General features: G+C 35.9%; 2 protein-coding genes, 1 non-coding gene and 1 pseudogene across 3 annotated transcripts in view; all 4 read right to left on the reverse strand.

Annotated features, from left to right (window-relative positions):
* Positions 1–239: 239 nt before the first annotated feature.
* Positions 240–9,335, reverse strand: LOC113079076 (rab GDP dissociation inhibitor beta-like). Its single transcript, XM_026251268.1, has 11 exons — positions 9,205–9,335; positions 3,817–3,924; positions 3,641–3,740; positions 3,288–3,422; positions 2,157–2,355; positions 1,916–2,047; positions 1,722–1,821; positions 1,465–1,636; positions 969–1,113; positions 812–866; positions 240–735 (listed from the first exon to the last, which is right to left on the reverse strand). The coding sequence occupies exons 1-11, from the start codon at positions 9,247–9,249 to the stop codon at positions 580–582; spliced, it is 1,347 nt and encodes a 448-aa protein (XP_026107053.1). The 5' UTR covers positions 9,250–9,335; the 3' UTR covers positions 240–579.
* Positions 9,336–9,808: 473 nt separating this feature from the next.
* LOC113079097 (ankyrin repeat domain-containing protein 16-like) lies at positions 9,809–11,927 on the reverse strand (annotated as a pseudogene).
* trnay-gua (transfer RNA tyrosine (anticodon GUA)) lies at positions 11,741–11,828 on the reverse strand. The gene is given in 2 exon segments: positions 11,741–11,776; positions 11,792–11,828. It is a non-coding gene; the product is annotated as a tRNA-Tyr (tRNA).
* Positions 11,928–15,180: 3,253 nt separating the features above from the next.
* Positions 15,181–16,996, reverse strand: part of LOC113079079 (protein piccolo-like) — a 44,949-nt gene continuing 43,133 nt past the window's right edge. Inside the window, exons 24-27 of the mRNA XM_026251273.1 lie at positions 16,900–16,955; positions 15,897–16,031; positions 15,565–15,710; positions 15,181–15,482 (exon numbers count right to left, since the gene is read on the reverse strand). Of these exons, the coding sequence (XP_026107058.1) occupies positions 15,339–15,482; positions 15,565–15,710; positions 15,897–16,031; positions 16,900–16,955 (481 nt within the window). The 3' untranslated portion in view covers positions 15,181–15,338. The remainder of the gene's footprint in view (positions 15,483–15,564; positions 15,711–15,896; positions 16,032–16,899; positions 16,956–16,996) is intronic.

Genomic DNA, 16,996 nt, shown 5'->3' on the forward strand with positions numbered 1-16,996 from the left:
AAGCACCAGTTGTAATTTCTAGGAAAATAGAATAATGGATAATCCCTGGAAGTTATCTTAGAAGTACATGGTTTCCTTTAAAAATTAAACCATGTGCTGTTAAACCTGGCCAAACTCAAAACAGATCATTTTGCAGTTTTGCAAACCCCTATCCCCCTCCCCTTTAAGGTTATTTTCTTTACAGCCAACACCAATACATTTTTAAAATATGCATTTCTTCACATCAACTTGAATACATCTTTTTTTGGCATCTTTGGACTTTTTACATACCATGTCTAAGCAGGCTGAAATAAAGATCACATGATGGAAACTGAATACAGGCCATTGATAAACAATCAGTGCAAAATGGATCTCGCTTCCTGATTATAAAAAGCAGACTGGCAGAACCTTCTCCCCTTCTCCCCCAAAAATGCTAAATTTGTATAACTGTTTAAATGAAATTCCATTATGGGCAGAACATATGCTTGGATAGCCAGCTCGCCCAGTTTGGTTGCAATTTTTTTCTTTTCTTTTTCTTTTTTTTAACCTTAAGATTATGATCGCCTGAATATCTGATATTCAAGAGCAGCTGGAGCTAGTTTACTGGTCAGCACCGTCTCCGAAGATGTCATTTTTCTTGCGCTCCATTTCGGCAAAGTCAAACTCTGTGCCCGTCATTCGCTTGTAGATGTCTTTGATATCGTCACAGGTTGTCTCGAAGTGAGTTGTAGCATCATAGGAGCGAGAGATAAAGACCTGGGTGCAGATAAAAAAAAAACTTAGTGCTCGCTTGATATACAAAGTGTAATTACAGTACTATGTAAACACTTACCTGGCTGTCAGATCCCAAATCGTTTGGAGCGTACAGGTCACTAATGCTCACAAATCTGCAAAAAGATGACACATGGTTTCATTTATCTGATTGCATGCATGTCAAAGTAAGCTAGTCATCATGTAATCAGTAAGTGCAAACAGACATGCAAACGTACTTCTGCTCAACCGGTTCCAAAAGGTCCAGGGCTGGTTTGATCTCTTTCTCAGGGTCACTGGTCTCCACAGTGGTGCTGACAATGGCTACGTATTTACCCTGGGCTGCCACGTTGTGTGCGTAAGAGATCATGCACACATAGATATCTAAAAGGAGGAGATGATTTTAATGTACAATACTGCACCTTTACAAAGTTTAGGGTTGGTAATTTTTTTATGCTTTTATTAATGCTGCATTTATTTAATCAAAACCACAGTAAAAACAGGAATATTGTGAAACAGTACAATTTAATATAGCATTTCTATTTTTATGCATTTTCAAAATGCAATTTATTCTTGTGATGGCAAAGCTAAATTTGTCAATTATATAAAATGTAAGCAGGTGGCAAATAACTGATGCATGTCAATATCTATGTTAAGTGTATTAGGCCTTTAATAAATGTAGTAAAAAAAAGAGTCATCAACATGCAAGCGCTGTGGTTTCATGTCAAGACTAACCATGCTTCCTGTTGACCTGGTTCTGAGGGATGATGATCTGGCAGGAGTTGGCATCGCTGGTGTTTTTAATGGGGTGGCTCATTATGCAGATGACCCGGATCACCTGACCAACCTTGTTGACTCGGTCCATGACATAGCTAGGGTCGCAAATCAGCTGCTTGCAGCGAGCGATCTGACCGTGAAGAATAAACAACATTTAAGTCAAAGCACATTTTAAGGATAAATTAGATTTCCCACCGCTTGCAACAGAAACTTACCTCGCCCTCAGATTTGACGCCCACCACTTGGCCGTTCTCTATAATTATATCCTCAATGGGCTTGTTCAGCATGTATGTTCCTCCATAAATGGCACTTAATCTGTGAGTGACACAAATAAACTGCTAGTACACACAGACAGGTTTAAAAATGATGTGAACGTTAGTAGCAGAGGAAGTAGTTGGGGGAAACTCACCTAGCGAAGCCTTGGGGCAGCTCTCCCAGGCCATAGAGAGGGTACAGATATGGACTCTTGCCATACCTCGCCAAAGACTCGCTGTACAATTTAATCCTGTTTATCGTCTCTATGCAGGGCTGATCCAGGTAGCTGGACAGATAGACAACACAAACAGCTTTAACTTCATGGGACAAACAAGCCATTGATATCATAATTTTAGGTGAACTTTCTTCAAAAAGTAGATGAGGTTTCAACTCACTCATCTGTGCGGTAGAGTGCAAGAGCATGGCCGGTGAAGTCAACAACATCTTGCCCGAGGTCAAACTTTTTGTACACATCTCGCATGGTGGTCTTTTTTGGGTCCACTCCTTCCAAGGTTTTTGGGTCATTTTCATCAAAGTTGGCAACAAACACAAGAAACTTCCTGAATCGTCGTTTCTCAAAAAGTCCCATGAGGCCTGAAAGATGATTGAAACATGTTAAAAGATGATCCTATCAGCTATGACAGCATGCAGTTTGTTTGAAAGGATGTAATTTAGGAACCAAACACATGCTCGCTCTCTTAGTCTGCAAAAAAAGAAGAACTGCAGAACTGTATTACATACAATAATTTCATTATGCTACAAAATTAATTAAAAGGGAAGTAAGGCGAGATGTCCAAGCTCATCACTTCACTGTAATTCCTCATCTACTCATAACGGACCAGGGTGATTTAATTGATATATCATATAGAGTTTTTATTAATATTTTAAATTGTCTGTTAAGCCTGCACGATAATGACAAAAGTCATAATTGTCGATTATTCCCTTGAAATTGTAATTGCAATTAATTACGATTATCACAATATTCATTGAATGATGTTTATACCAAATATCTTAAGCATGCAGAATAACATAAGTCGACTTTGAACGATTAATTGCAGCTTTGAACGATTACGTAATTGTGGCATCCGTAACTGTAATCGCAATTAGAAATTACATTATTTCTGCACCCCTATTGTCTGTTATACTTTTATATTTTCTATTTAGCTTTAATTTATTTTTATTTCAATTTTTATTTTTATTTCTAGGTATAAATAGTGAAACAACATAGATTTAAATCTAATGTTTATAATTAATTTCACGACCGCTTTATTTCAATAGTTTTAGTTTAAAATAATAACCCTGGTTTAGACAATAAAACACTCCAGCCTTCTTGGCTGTAGACTCAAGCTCTAGATGGCAGGACCATGGGCCACCCACAGCCTGTTTAATGACCATCTGATGAACAATGCATACAAAACTGACAAGAGCTAGCTTCAACTCACCAGTTTCAATCTGAATTTGCCAGTTTAACTGGGGAAAAACAACAACAAACAGAAGGTAATCTGAATCATAAACTGGTCACTTACTGGATGCCAGAGCTTCAGTCTCAGTGGAGGGCACTTTGTAGATGCTGCCCTTTTTGTAGACGAAGCTGCCCTCAATCACTTTGAAGTCCAGGTAACGCGTCACCTGTGTGATCAGCAGCATACGGACTAGCTGACCTATGAATACAAAAAGGACACAATCATCAATCCTTTGTATTCTTGAGCATTTCAAGAGTGAAAGAAAACTGCTAAGCAACAGGATACATGTGACTGAGGGATCCAGCAGTGCCTGGCACAGAGCGATCCAGAACATACTGTGTATTTGGCCGAGATAACGGATTCCAAAAAGTGACGGCTGAAATGTAAATGTAAAGTTTGGTGTTGTTGCTTCCTACCGTTGGCCATTAGAAATTTGGGAATGAGGTCCACGTTCCAGTCGCGGCCCTTTCCCATGGACTCAGGAGGACTGCCAGGAAGGCTGAAACGCTTGAACAACTGTGAGCAAACCAAAAGACAATGTTAGTGTCTGTGGAGATTTAGAGAATAGCTGTGGTCTCAAACAGTGACTTACATCCTCCAAAGGGGTGATGGAGGCACTCTCCCCTCCATAGTACGAGTTCCTGTCCATGTGCAGAACCTTCTTCCCCTTCACGGACATGATCCCAGACAGGATGCATTCCTAGAGGAAACACATGAATGCAGATTCAGTATAACATATCTTAGACATGTGACCATGATGACCCCAGGCCATTCAAAATGCAGTCATGGTTTGTATAATATACTGCATGCCAATTATTTAGTCATTTTTGTGAGTTGTTCAACTCGTAAACACTGCCATTTCTGTTGCATATGAGTAACATCTAACAGCAAATAAAATGAATGTGAAAATAAATTGCGCAGCTTTACTCGGGAGCAAAAGTGGAGTTTGCTTAACTGTTGCAACACAGCGCTGTGAGATCCAGCAAGAAGCATTTGATTTCTCTGCAGAATGAATAAAGATTGATGCGAGATCTAATGAAAAGCATTCAAATTCTGCACAGATATCTGTATAATCTAACGCTAACTAGAACCAGGATGTTGTGGTAGAAATAGTTGAATGTTATTACATTAATTTCATTCAACATTAGAATACTTTTTGTGTATGAAATAAGAGAAGTTACAAATTGCTTTGTGCACATAAATGTGCAAAGTGCTCATAATCACTGAAGTTGTTGGTAAGGATATACCGGTATAAAATTTTCCTGTTACGATTAATTGCTCATGCTTTTATCACGGTAAACGGTATTATCACGGTATTGAAATTTTATTTTAAAAAGTGCTCAAAATATAGTATAATATATTAGGTTAAATAACTTTTTCTAATAACAAAAATAACTGAACATTTAAATAAAATAAAACAATAAAGAAACATATAAAGTTTTGCACAGATTAAAGTGCAAAATAACTATAAAGACCCATAAGTATCACTTTACAATCTCATTAGTTAACCATTAACATTCACAATAGCTACATCTGCTACAGAAGTTATTAGTCTTTGTAAAAAAAAAATAAAAATAAAAAAAAATACAAATCATAGTTCATGTTAGCTCATTCAATAATACATTTGCAACTTTACATTTTAACAACATGTTATTAAATATTGGAATACCTAAGATTAATGAATGTTCAGAAGAATTTGTCATTGGCAGTTTATGTTAACCAATGAATTAACTAATGTTAAAAATGAAGTCCTTATGTAAAGTGTGAATTAACAATAGAAAATCAAAACATTTTCAAACTATATCTATGGCACGTTGTAGTCCAGATTAAAATAACCTATTAAGTCTTAACCCTAAGAATTTGGCACTGTGATGAACATCATAGCAAATACACAAATCTGAATGGCTTATATAGGTTTCAGAAAGTAGTCCAGCTGGTTTATTTAAGGGGTTTCCAGGTTAAGGACATTTTCTGCAGTTTAGCGCCATCTGCTGTCAGAGAGTGAATGTGCTTTCATTCAGCTCGTCCCTCACTTGTTCCTCCATGTGCTTCTCTTACGTGCTTGTTGACATCAAAGTGCACGAGTCTTTCAAGCAGCATACAGCGGTGTTGTGCATTTTGACCAGTTGATGGGAATAGTATTCTTAAAATGCGTTCCAAATTCCATAATTTGTAATAGAATTATTCACGCGATTTAGAAGTAACAATATTGTGCATATTCATTACCGTGATATATCACATAACCGAATACCGGCACAAGTCTAGTTGTTGGTTACTTCCATGAAAACTATAGAAGAAAAATGGTACATTTACTTAAAGTACATTATATACCTTTTCTACATAAAATTTTGATTTTGTACAATACTGTTGTTAATAAAATACATTTTGTAAGCTTCCCAACTCTTGTGCTTTACTGTCAAATGTGCATAACACATGAAATAAACAAGAAATTAACATGTTATATTTTTAGTAACTGCACTTATTAATGCAAAATTATATTTATCATGTATATATCATATCCCTCCGAAATTAAAAGCATGCTGCACATTGTAATTTCCTCTTGAGTCAAGTCTATTTATTATCAAAGCATTTGTCAGTAATACAGTTAAAATGGGGAAAATGTGAATGATTGCATTGCAGGCTAGTTTAAGGTATAGCCATACATTTTCTGCTTGTGTTCCAAAAAATTTTTTAGTCAGGGGCTACAGCACCCCTAGTAAAAATAGTTAGTCTGGAGCACTAATTTAGTGTCTTTATTTTTATTTCTGTTTTAGCTATTTTCAGTATTTATTAAATTAACTATTTCAGTTATTTTTCCAAGGCAACACTTTTTATTTTTATTTAAGTTTTCTGTGTAATTTTTACATTTTATTTCAGCTTTATTTTAATTAACGAGAAAATTTTTATTGTTTTAGTTAACACTATCATAAAATGTTTACAGTGCTTATGACAGCCAGCTTTGTAAAAAAAAAAAAAAAAAAAAAAAAAAGCTATATAAAAGACAAGCATGGACGTTTAAAGAAACACTGAAACACTGTCCTATCACAGGCCATAATAAGTGATTATAAACAGCGAACATACAGATCATGTGATGGAGTGGACTTTACACGTAACAGAAGCCACTGAATGACACAATTCACAATGACATGTACTCTCACAGCGATTAACAGTAACTCATTTTCCAACAAGCAACATTCTTTTCTTCATTACGGCTCACAAATCATTTCGATGCAAATGATCAGTTGAGGTATGAGAGTAACAAAATCCATCTGAGTGGAGATAAGCCAAAGCCTTAGCATTACAAATATGTAAGAAAATATCTAAACAAGACAACGCCTTCTTTGCATCACACTGCTAAGCTAGAACAGGTCAGGTTGGGATACCAACAATGAGACCTATTTCTCATCTGATCATAGCTGCTGTATATGTGGCACTGTAAAATGTTTGTGTAATTATTAATTCAGAAACTCTTTTGTGGAAAGAGTATGTCCGAACGAAACCCTCATGACTATAGAAACGACTTAATATGCCTTATGGTGGCAGTTAAAATTTTTATGCACCAATTTCTCATGTCCACATAATGTCCTCGCCTCAAATGTTCATGACTCAACTGCTCTCATCTCAAAGGATGAGTTCATTTATAACTAAAAGGAAAAATTCTAAAAATAAAATGACTGTGTACTAAATCCAAAGATCTTTTTTTTTGTAGCAATAAGGGTTAAATGTTAACATTCACTGTAAAGTGTACAGTAGATCCAAACGGCTGAACACCACCTGCTTCTCCGTACTAAAGAATCAGGCTACAGTCACATGAAAGGCCCTAAGACATGCTCCTGACATTTCTCTTCCTCTTTCATGACATTAAACACCTGCTGGGATCCAGCGTTCTGGCTTCAAAATGACTATCAGCGACTCGATCACACTCCAGTAAAACACTTGTCCCACTCTTCTAAACAGAAAGCTCAATCATCCAGTATTTGATCATGTTTCTTTTGTTTGTTGCCTTTTCCCCTCAATCCACTGTAGATGATTCATCACATTATGTGGAGAAAGAGGTGTCTACACAAAACGAGACGGCATAGCGGCCAATAAAAAAAAGAAAATGCAAAGAAGGTGAAAAAGTAACAAGCTTTTTACTATAAAATTTACAAAGAATAACAAGCCAGTATTAGAATTCCTATCATTGCGTGTTTTAAAACAGGCAAGACTCTTGACATTTGTTCTATTCGAACTCAGAGAAGTTCAAACATCAATGCTCCTAACTTCCAGCCACTACAGTCTCCAGCTCAGGCTAAAGGGATTACGCAATAAGCCATGTAATACCAGATTCCTACTTCGCTCAAGGAAACTGTGGCCTCAGAAACTGTGGAATTCCTCCTAAAACAGCCGAGACGGGAGCACTGTTGCTCATTTTTCGCTCTCATGCCACCCTCAGCTTACCATTCTTGCCTGATTTGCAGAACTAAACGGAGGACGTCAGTCTCGGTTCCTCTACAAAGAGGACCAACGCCTTTCTGGTTCTCTACTGATAGCCTAATTCACCTCTGCACAAAAACGTCCTATGTTCACTTCCCATACTTCCTGTTTTAGGGGAACCACTTTGTATAGGCTTCTTTAGACACATTACACTAACCCAGGCCTTGAGTAAAAGCAATGAAATGTTAATAATCAATATCCACATTCAATAAAATGCAACATCAGTTTTAATGCATACTTGAGTCTTTTAGGATTAGTACGGATCACAGTTTAAAATTTTATGAGATTACAAATGCATGTTTGTGGAGATGTGGGTGCTTGTTTTCTTACTTTAAGAAGTGAAACAAACAAAAACGGTGTACTTGATCCTGTTTGGACCTCAAGGAAGAAAGGTTTCCAGGGACTGTCACACCAAACAAATGAGTTTGACCGAAAAGCAAAGTACAGTAGCAGCCAGGAATAGTTTTCATCACGGGGTTTTCCTGACACACAATAATGTATACTATGGAGTCATTTTGAAAAGCTTGGCTGATCTGGGTAACAACATTTGTGTATCATTTTATCTCTCTCTCTCTCTCTCTCTCTCTCTCTATATATATATATATATATACCAACTTTCTGGCTGAATGAACAGGCATATAAAGCATTGCAATAGAATATATAATGAAGGTTTTCTGTTTCACTTGAGGGTGTGGTTGTTTACTTAACTATATTGACGAAATATGTCATCTAAAAATTGGTTCATTGTGTGATTTCATTTTAAATAAAAATATATTAAACGATCATCCACCCTTACAATAACTACTAAGTCAAGTTCTTGTAAAAAATAACATTGAGATAATTGAGGAAGCCACTGGGAACATTATATACTAACGTTACTTTCAAATAGCAGAACAAATGCATACTTTTATATGCTTTTTAGGAAAAATGAAAACCGTTATCAAAAACAATAAAAGACAATGTATTACCTAGACACAGAACGCACGATGTGTAACATTAGTTAGCACTGTCACAATATGAAAGCCTCATTACATGAGAGATATGTGATCCAAAATGTCACACTAAAATAACAAAATACAATAAGTTTCTTAGTGCGTTATTAACCAGCTATTTTATAACATGAAATAATATTGCGTAATTACAAAACGCCGTCAAATTTGTAAACGAGGCCTGTGAAGCAGCGTTAGCCGCGGCTGAGCGCCAATAGATAACTGATGCTAAAGTTAGCATTCAGCCAGATTAGCACATCACGTATAGTTAGAATGAATGCTGATTAGCCTGAGGCTAAAGGTAGCATTGTTGCTAATTAGCATATATGATAAGAGTTCGACTGGCTGCTGAGGAGCATTATGCTTAAATCAGCAAGATAGTAATTAGCCTCCCAAAGTGAATGCAACAGTAACACCACTGCCTAGCAAGATCGAAACAGCCTCTGACTGTGGTTTTTCTTATGATTTTTTCAACATATACGCGATTATATTTGAATAAAATAATATTCTGCTACCGTCAGCCCGGTTCCCAACACGATAACGTCGTACTCTTCATTCATTTTTCTTCGTCTTTAATCCTCTTTTCCTACGTGTCTGCCCGAAGAAAATGGAGATCTTTGCAAAGCTGGAAATGAAAGAAGTGCGCTGGCACGTCACCCCCGAGTGGGTGCAGCTAAAGTGGGCAGGGCGTGCTAGATTGAACGTTCTCAGATGAGACTGGTGGATTGTGTTGTCAATCATCGTGGGCAAATGCTCCGCCTCCTGATAACCAAGGGCCTCACTTATACGCACAAACATGCTATGAAAGAGGCGCACGACAATTCCTTCGCAATAGACGGGATTTATAAAAACAAACTTATCGGGAAAATTTGTGCACCTGCACGCAAACTCTGTCCTATTCGGTGGATGAACGGTCCATCGGCCGTTTTGAATAGGTCCAATATGACAATACTGTACAACTACTGCTGCACAGATAAATTGATGTGTGCAGGCAAACTCCTTCTGTGCTAGTCACATATTTGAAGGATATAATTTAAAGGAAATATTTGGATGTGTAATTTTTTATTATTTTATTTTATTATTTTTGGATATAGCCTATTTATTCTAAAACATAACATCTTACTGGATCATTTTTAGCAATTTAAATTGTATGACAGAAATGACACTTATAGTCCGTATCTCCTTAATGTCTTGAGGTTTTTTGGCATACTGTTTTGCTGTATTGCCTGTATTGTCTTCAGTATATCTGAGTTCCAATTGCAGCAGCATCCTAAAGGCATCCACATTCTGTCCAATGCAGGCCATATGTAGAGCTGCAAACCATAAAAAAAAAAAAATAACAAAAAAAAAATCACTTTACGTTATAAAAAGTTTCCAATTATGGCATCTCACTAAGGCGGCATGCAATGAAATACACTGTAAAGTGTAACCTGATCTTCCTTTTGTGTCTCTTGTATGTAGATCAGCGCCCAGGGCGTGCAGTGTTTTTATGAAACATGTGTGACCTTCCTGAAAGATGAGCATTGAGATCAAAACCAGATTAGAAGAGACAGCGTGTTTACCTTAACTGTGCTTCATGTTTAATGCAATAGATACAACCTTAGCGGCGTAGTGCAGTGCAGTCAGCTCCAGTTTTGTGGCTCTTAAGTTTATATCAATACCAAGATTATGCACGAGGAAATAAAGTGCTTCTTCCTGAGCAGTTACAGAGGCCTGGTGTAGGGTCTGTGCAACTATAATATCTACCGCTGAAGGAGATAAACCAGATAAATGTGTATATGCTTATATCTAATATAAGAAAAATAAAGTGAGTGATATTGATAATATGTGCTTACCTGGTGAATCTCAAGGAGCAATTAATTTCTTATGGCATCCATAAATGGTGTGACTCCACAACTTTCCTTCTCATCAGGCTCATAGCTACAACTGAATTAACACGCAAACAATGTGAGCAAAATAAGAAGGCACTATGCTATACACACACACTTAAAATATGTTACCTCTGAAGCATAATCTTCACTGCATCCTCACAGCCGTGCATAGCATGGGGGAGAAAAAAAAGCAGACACATGAAGGCAAATCTGTGAAATCTGGAAAAGCATTCATTCATGTGTTTCTATAGTATACCAGCAGTGTGGAGAGGTGTCCTGCCAGTCTTGCTCTTTGTCTTCCACACCTCGGGTTTGGCCAGTAGGAGGTGGTGTATGATGGCTAGATCTCCTTCTCAGCATGCAATGTGGAATGAGTTCCATCCATCCTTGTTCTACAGCATTGGGTTACCACCATGATTCAGCAGCTCTAAAATGACCTTGAGGTTTCAACGGGTACAGGCCATCATAAGAGGGGTCCCAAACAGGTTAGAAGTTGGATTTGTTAAAATGAAGAACGAAGCAGTGTTATTATCAACTATAAGTAAAATTATTAAAAATTATGTTCTTTAATCGAAATGAGGCTGAAATAGAAAAATAAATATAAATATTAGATTTAAAAAACTTAAACTTAAAATAAATAAATACGAAATGTTGGCTTGGCAACTAAATACATTTTAATTTGAAGTAAAACTTATAAAAAAAACAAAACAAATTTAAATTAAAGCTAAAAAGAAATAATAATAAAAAACTGAAAATGAAAAGTGAAAAAAAAAGCTACATGAAAATAAAAATATGAAAAAATCACTCACAAAATATACAGTACTTCATTGCCCATAAATAAAATACAACATGTTCTGCGTGGAATTATGTACACTGCACACATTATAACTGTAAAATATATACTATATTAGTATAGTACATTAGTAATTTTGTAATGTGATTTTATGATTTCTATTAGTTTAGTTAGTATTTCGTTTTTTCTTTTTCTTCAGTTTTAGTAATGTTAGTATTTCAGCTTTAGCTTATTTTATTTCAGTTTTCATAATATTCATTTTATGTCAGCTTTATTTCGAAGATAATCCTTTATGGTTTTACTTAACATTAACTACACGGATATTATATGACGTACAAATGTATATAAACAGCAACAAGCAGTATTTTGCAATTGACTAAAAATACTTCCTTCGAGCCGGATTCGAACCAGCGACCTAAGGATATCAGTGCTGAACCTCTACAGTCCTCCGCTCTACCAACTGAGCTATCGAAGGCGTTAAAGAAGTTTATGACTCACTATATGAAAATTCATAAATTCCCTTCAGAAGCCTCGTGCAGTGCTCGAGGAAGTCGTTGTACACTTCAATGTCCATGTTGAGCCGCTCTACTAAATGACGCAAAATATCAATGTGTCCATGTCTGACAGCATATAGCCTTAAAGTGTCTCCAGATTTCCCAAAATGAGTGTAAGTTAGATGACAGAATGTTTTTTGAGTTGCTTCGGACGACTGTTTGTGCACAGCTCTCCATGTTGAATTGATTTGATTATGTGCTTTAATGTGTTTTGTTCCTACATTTAACTTCAACATTTAACAACAACACCACCACCCACCGTTTTCTTCAAAATAAAAGTCACGCTATTCGTTTTTTCTTAATGTTTTTATTCATTTTTTACTTTGTAAAATATAATAATCTCATAAAACTATAAAACAAGAAAGAAAGAAAAAAATACAATGACAAAGCATTATGGCATTACCTGTCTTCGTGTTTCTTCCTACCCACAAACTGGTAGACATATATATAAAACAAACAGATAGATAGATACAGCTACATGTAGAAAGACAGATACAGACAGATAGATGACACATAGACAGAGAGAGAGAGAGGGGGGGGGGGGGGGGGGGTGTAAAAGTGGCTTACAAATGAATTCACATCAGGGAAAATTTTACATATATCATTTAATATTTAGACTTGGGTCATTAGCCTTTTATTACAGCACAATTTGCATAATTTATCAATACCGTTTGTGTACAACCACAAAAACCATGACAGTTTTTTTTTCATCAGTTTACATTAAGTGGAAAACCAGACGGATTATATCTTTGTACAGTAAGCATACATATTTAGATCTGATATTTTTTTCATAATCTTATTCTCTTTTTGTAAATAGAATCTGGACACAAAAATAATATGAACAAACCACCAACAAAACATGCAACATCCAAAGTGTAAACACCATAAATTTCCTGGTTCTACTTGGAGTCAGTAAGGTCCAAATCTGTTCGTTAATATACAGGGTTAAATCGGTGTCTGTTGTGCAGGTCAAGTCCTTTCCGTCAGAGGCAAACATGAGGAGAGTTTTTAGTCATGTACATGTACAACATGCTCTGCTTCTTTCTCTCACACATGCTCTTCGCTGAACCAGAAAACTAATTCAAGATCTTATTTGTACAAAAAGAAAATTATAATTTTTATATACACAATTTTTTTATTTTTTTATTTTAAATCTTTTTTGCAGAGGTGAAGGTTAGTGTGGCGAAGTGAAAGTGGAGCATGCGCGAATAATTCAAGGAGGCTGCGTTGGTTAAGATGAATTCACGTGACAATTGGTTATATGATTGTTATCTAATTTGTAAACATAAAAAATTATAACACATTCTGGGACATCAGAATATATAGGCTAGTGAAAGCTGCGCATTGTATATAAAGCTGAGTGCAGTGAGATAGTTGTGTTTCTTTCCAGACACTGTGAATGACGAACATAAGATGACCTGCTATGATCCTGTAAACACATTTTATGTACATCTAAATTCTCAAAACTAGTAGTTATTTAATTGAGTAGGTTAATCAACCCTACGTTTTTGCAAACTCATTGTTATATGACATCAAAATAGCAATAAAAAGTTAATTAAACAAGCATCAAGCAAAAGACAACCAAATATAAAAGCAAACCTATTTACCATGTGAAAAAAATAAAAAACATACAAGGAAAAAAAAAGTCCTCATTCGTCTTCATCTGGTGTACTTATTGACCACTTAACAATAAGTAGGCCTACACCAGATGCTTTTTCGGTTGCATAGAATAACATGCACAGAACCTGTGGATTTTGGTAGTTTGGCACAGGTTAAAGGTTGACTCAACCCTTAACGCTGGGTGTTTGAGTGAACACCAGTAAGTGCATGAGCTGTAAAATGGCTAGGTTATTTTATGTAAAGTTTGTATCCAAAAATCCTAAGTTTAAAGGCATAAAAAACAACAAGAAACAACGTACGTATAATACTAATGGCATTTGCAAATGTCTGCATTGCGAAATGGCCACACTCTTCTGAAAGTATGAGATTGTGCACTCAGCGTCTAACGTGTCCTTTAAGACATGTAAACCAAGAAGAAAATTAAAGTTTGCCAAAATGATCTGTTAAATTAAAGATGAACACATTGTGATGTCATCACCCTGATCCTCATTGTTATCACCTTTAAGCAGAACCTGCTTAGATCAAAGATCAGCCAATAATTTTTAAGCAAGGCCTTTTCATCGAAACCTGAGTGTTAGGATTTATTTCAATTTTTTTAAATAAAAAATAATATCAACATTGTATCAGCAATATGATGCGGACAGACACTACACTGACCCATTCAAACTCTATTCCTTGAGTATTTAAGAGAAACAGATGTGTATGAGTATGTGGGGGATTGACAGTGTTTGACTCTTTTAAATGGCAGGATGTGTTTGCTGTTTCGAGGAAAACTCAGAAAAAAGCTTACAACCTACATTTGCAAAATGCTTGACACAAAAGTGCAAATTATATAACAGTGCTGGGTTAGACATTTTCAACTGATGCTGCTGCAAACTGGAGATATTTCAACTGTCACATTCATCAAATGAGACAGCGAATCACAACAATCAGTGAACACTTTCTATTCAATTTCCCATTAATTTCTGTGTGAGTCATATAAGTCTGGCAGTTATCTTAAAAGTTTAAATTCTTTGTAATTATCTGCTTCTTGATTCCTAGAACTTTGAACCTGTATCTCTGGCTTTGATGAATTCAGTATCACAAAGCAAAAGATGAAAGTATTCTGTGAGTGTAAATAACCATACTAACACAACGAGTCATCACAACACCCAATAAATCATATTTCATTCATTTAAATCTGTCTATAATATACCATAAAATACTCTTCTAATCCAATGATAATATGCTTTAAATATCAGGTCTTTCAACACATAATAACATCTGAGAGGGAATGTAAAATAACGATAAATATCTCAAACTGAATTTGTCTCTATCATACAAAAATAATGTATATGATATTTATCTCTATCTGTAAATAATAGTTCTCATATGAATAATGCACAAACGGGAAACATTACTTTGAAATAAATATACTTTCACTCTATCATCTAACTGTCTGTTGTGGCCCAGTGTACACACATTATTATACATACATCTGTATAAATGTGTGTAGATAAGTGTAAGTTGTTGTGAAAGTGCATGTACACATATAGGTATATGAACACATTGTGTGACTGTCCAGCTCAATTTTTTGAGCTTTTCCCAACTTAAAGATCTGCATCGTGTCACTAAGTGTCAGATCCTTTCTGTAAACACCATTATACACCTGTTTCTCAATGGCTTGGATTAACACGATTACACATGCCAGTGCAGTCGGGAAGCTCCCTGTGTCGACCTCCAAATTCAGCTTGGTTTAGTCCCAAAGAGTGTGGCAGGGATGTGCGACTCCACTGCCTGGTCTGTCCTTGTGCCTCATCCGACCGCCGTCTTTAAGAGTGGATCTGAGCTGTGCTGGCAAGCAGCTTATGCCAGCTCACCACCCGTTTCCGTAGGTCTACCTTATCCAGCCACACGTAGGCTTCGCCGATTAGGGTCTTCTTTACGAACTTGCCTCCATTTGAAACAAGAAAGAGCTGCAAGGGTTGGAATAAATATGAATCACTACTTCAAGTCGGGTCAAACTTTAGCACCCTAGTGCGTCAATTTCTGACGTACCTGAATGGAATGACCTGCAGGGTTCATGCAGAAGCGAAAAGTTTCGTTGAAAGACGGTTCACGATCATGACGACACACTCTGGTTTTCTTCTTGATGATTCTTTTCTGAGTGGCCACATTCACCACATAGAGCTTCACATACAGGTCTGTAAAACAACACCAACAGTAAGTATTAAGCTTTCCTATCTCAAGTCCTGTTTAAACAGGAATTAAGCATTTCTGTAAGAACATTTGGGAAGTTTATATCAATAAGACAATGTGTAAATCAACCATATATCAAATAGATGCATAGTATAATGAGTGAACATGTTTGCAGTTGTGTGTCTTGTTACCCGGGAGGTGGTCTGGAGACTTGAATTTGTAGGTGATGTTTCTGCACTGTAGGATCTCAAGCACCAGGTGTTCTCCTTCTGTCTTCATCTCTTTCTTCAAGGCGATCTTTAGTTCCCCTATCACCTGAGTCTTACCTAAACAGGCACAGACACATCGATATGGCAATTCTTCTTCCTATCCGTTATCTCTGTATCTCTTCCTCCCACATTCTGTTTATCTCTGACCATGTCAGTAATAAATAACATAGTAGAGGAAACAGATGAATCCAGAGGGAACTATTATTCTACTGGTTTTCATAGATAAAAAATTGATATAGATTATTATATCGTTCAAAAGTTTGGGGCCACTAAGACTTTGTTTTTGGATGGTTTAAATAAGCAAGGATGCATTAAATTGATTTCTATTCATCAATGAATCCTGGAAGAAGAAAAAAATAATGGTTTTGACTTAATATTAAGCAGCACAACTGTTTTCAACATTGATAATCAGAAATACATTTTGAGCACCAAAGCAGTACAGTAGTATTAAGTTTTCTGAAGGATTATGTGACACTGCAGATTGGAGTAATGATGCTAAATGATGGTATTTGCCATCACAGGAATAAATTAAATTTTAAAGTATATAAAATAGAAAATAATTATTTAAAATTGAAATAACATTTCACAATATTTCTGTTCTTACTGTATTTTGGTCAAATAAATGCATCCTTGGAGAGTATAAAAGGCTTCTCTGAAAAATATTAAGACATTTTACAAACCACAAACTTTTGAACCGTATAGATAAAAGTATGATCTAATGAAATTTTCATGATAATACATTTTATTATCATATATATATATATATATATATATATATATATATATATATATATAATAGAAAAGAAATTCAACTTCTTAGCTGCCACATTGTTCTCCCAAATACCCTGCTATTGACACATGCATGCACAATTTTTTTTTTTTTTTTTAAATCACAAAACCACACAACATCCCATGCAAACATTACCCTCTGTATCTCCATGAGCGGATGTCACAGCTTCAGTGCCGTTTGGAATCTTTCCTCTGAATAATAAACAACATCAGGTCAGAGAACCCATGGAGTG

The sequence above is a fragment of the Carassius auratus genome, unplaced genomic scaffold (assembly GCF_003368295.1).
Source record: "Carassius auratus strain Wakin unplaced genomic scaffold, ASM336829v1 scaf_tig00027159, whole genome shotgun sequence".
NCBI lineage: Eukaryota > Metazoa > Chordata > Actinopteri > Cypriniformes > Cyprinidae > Carassius > Carassius auratus.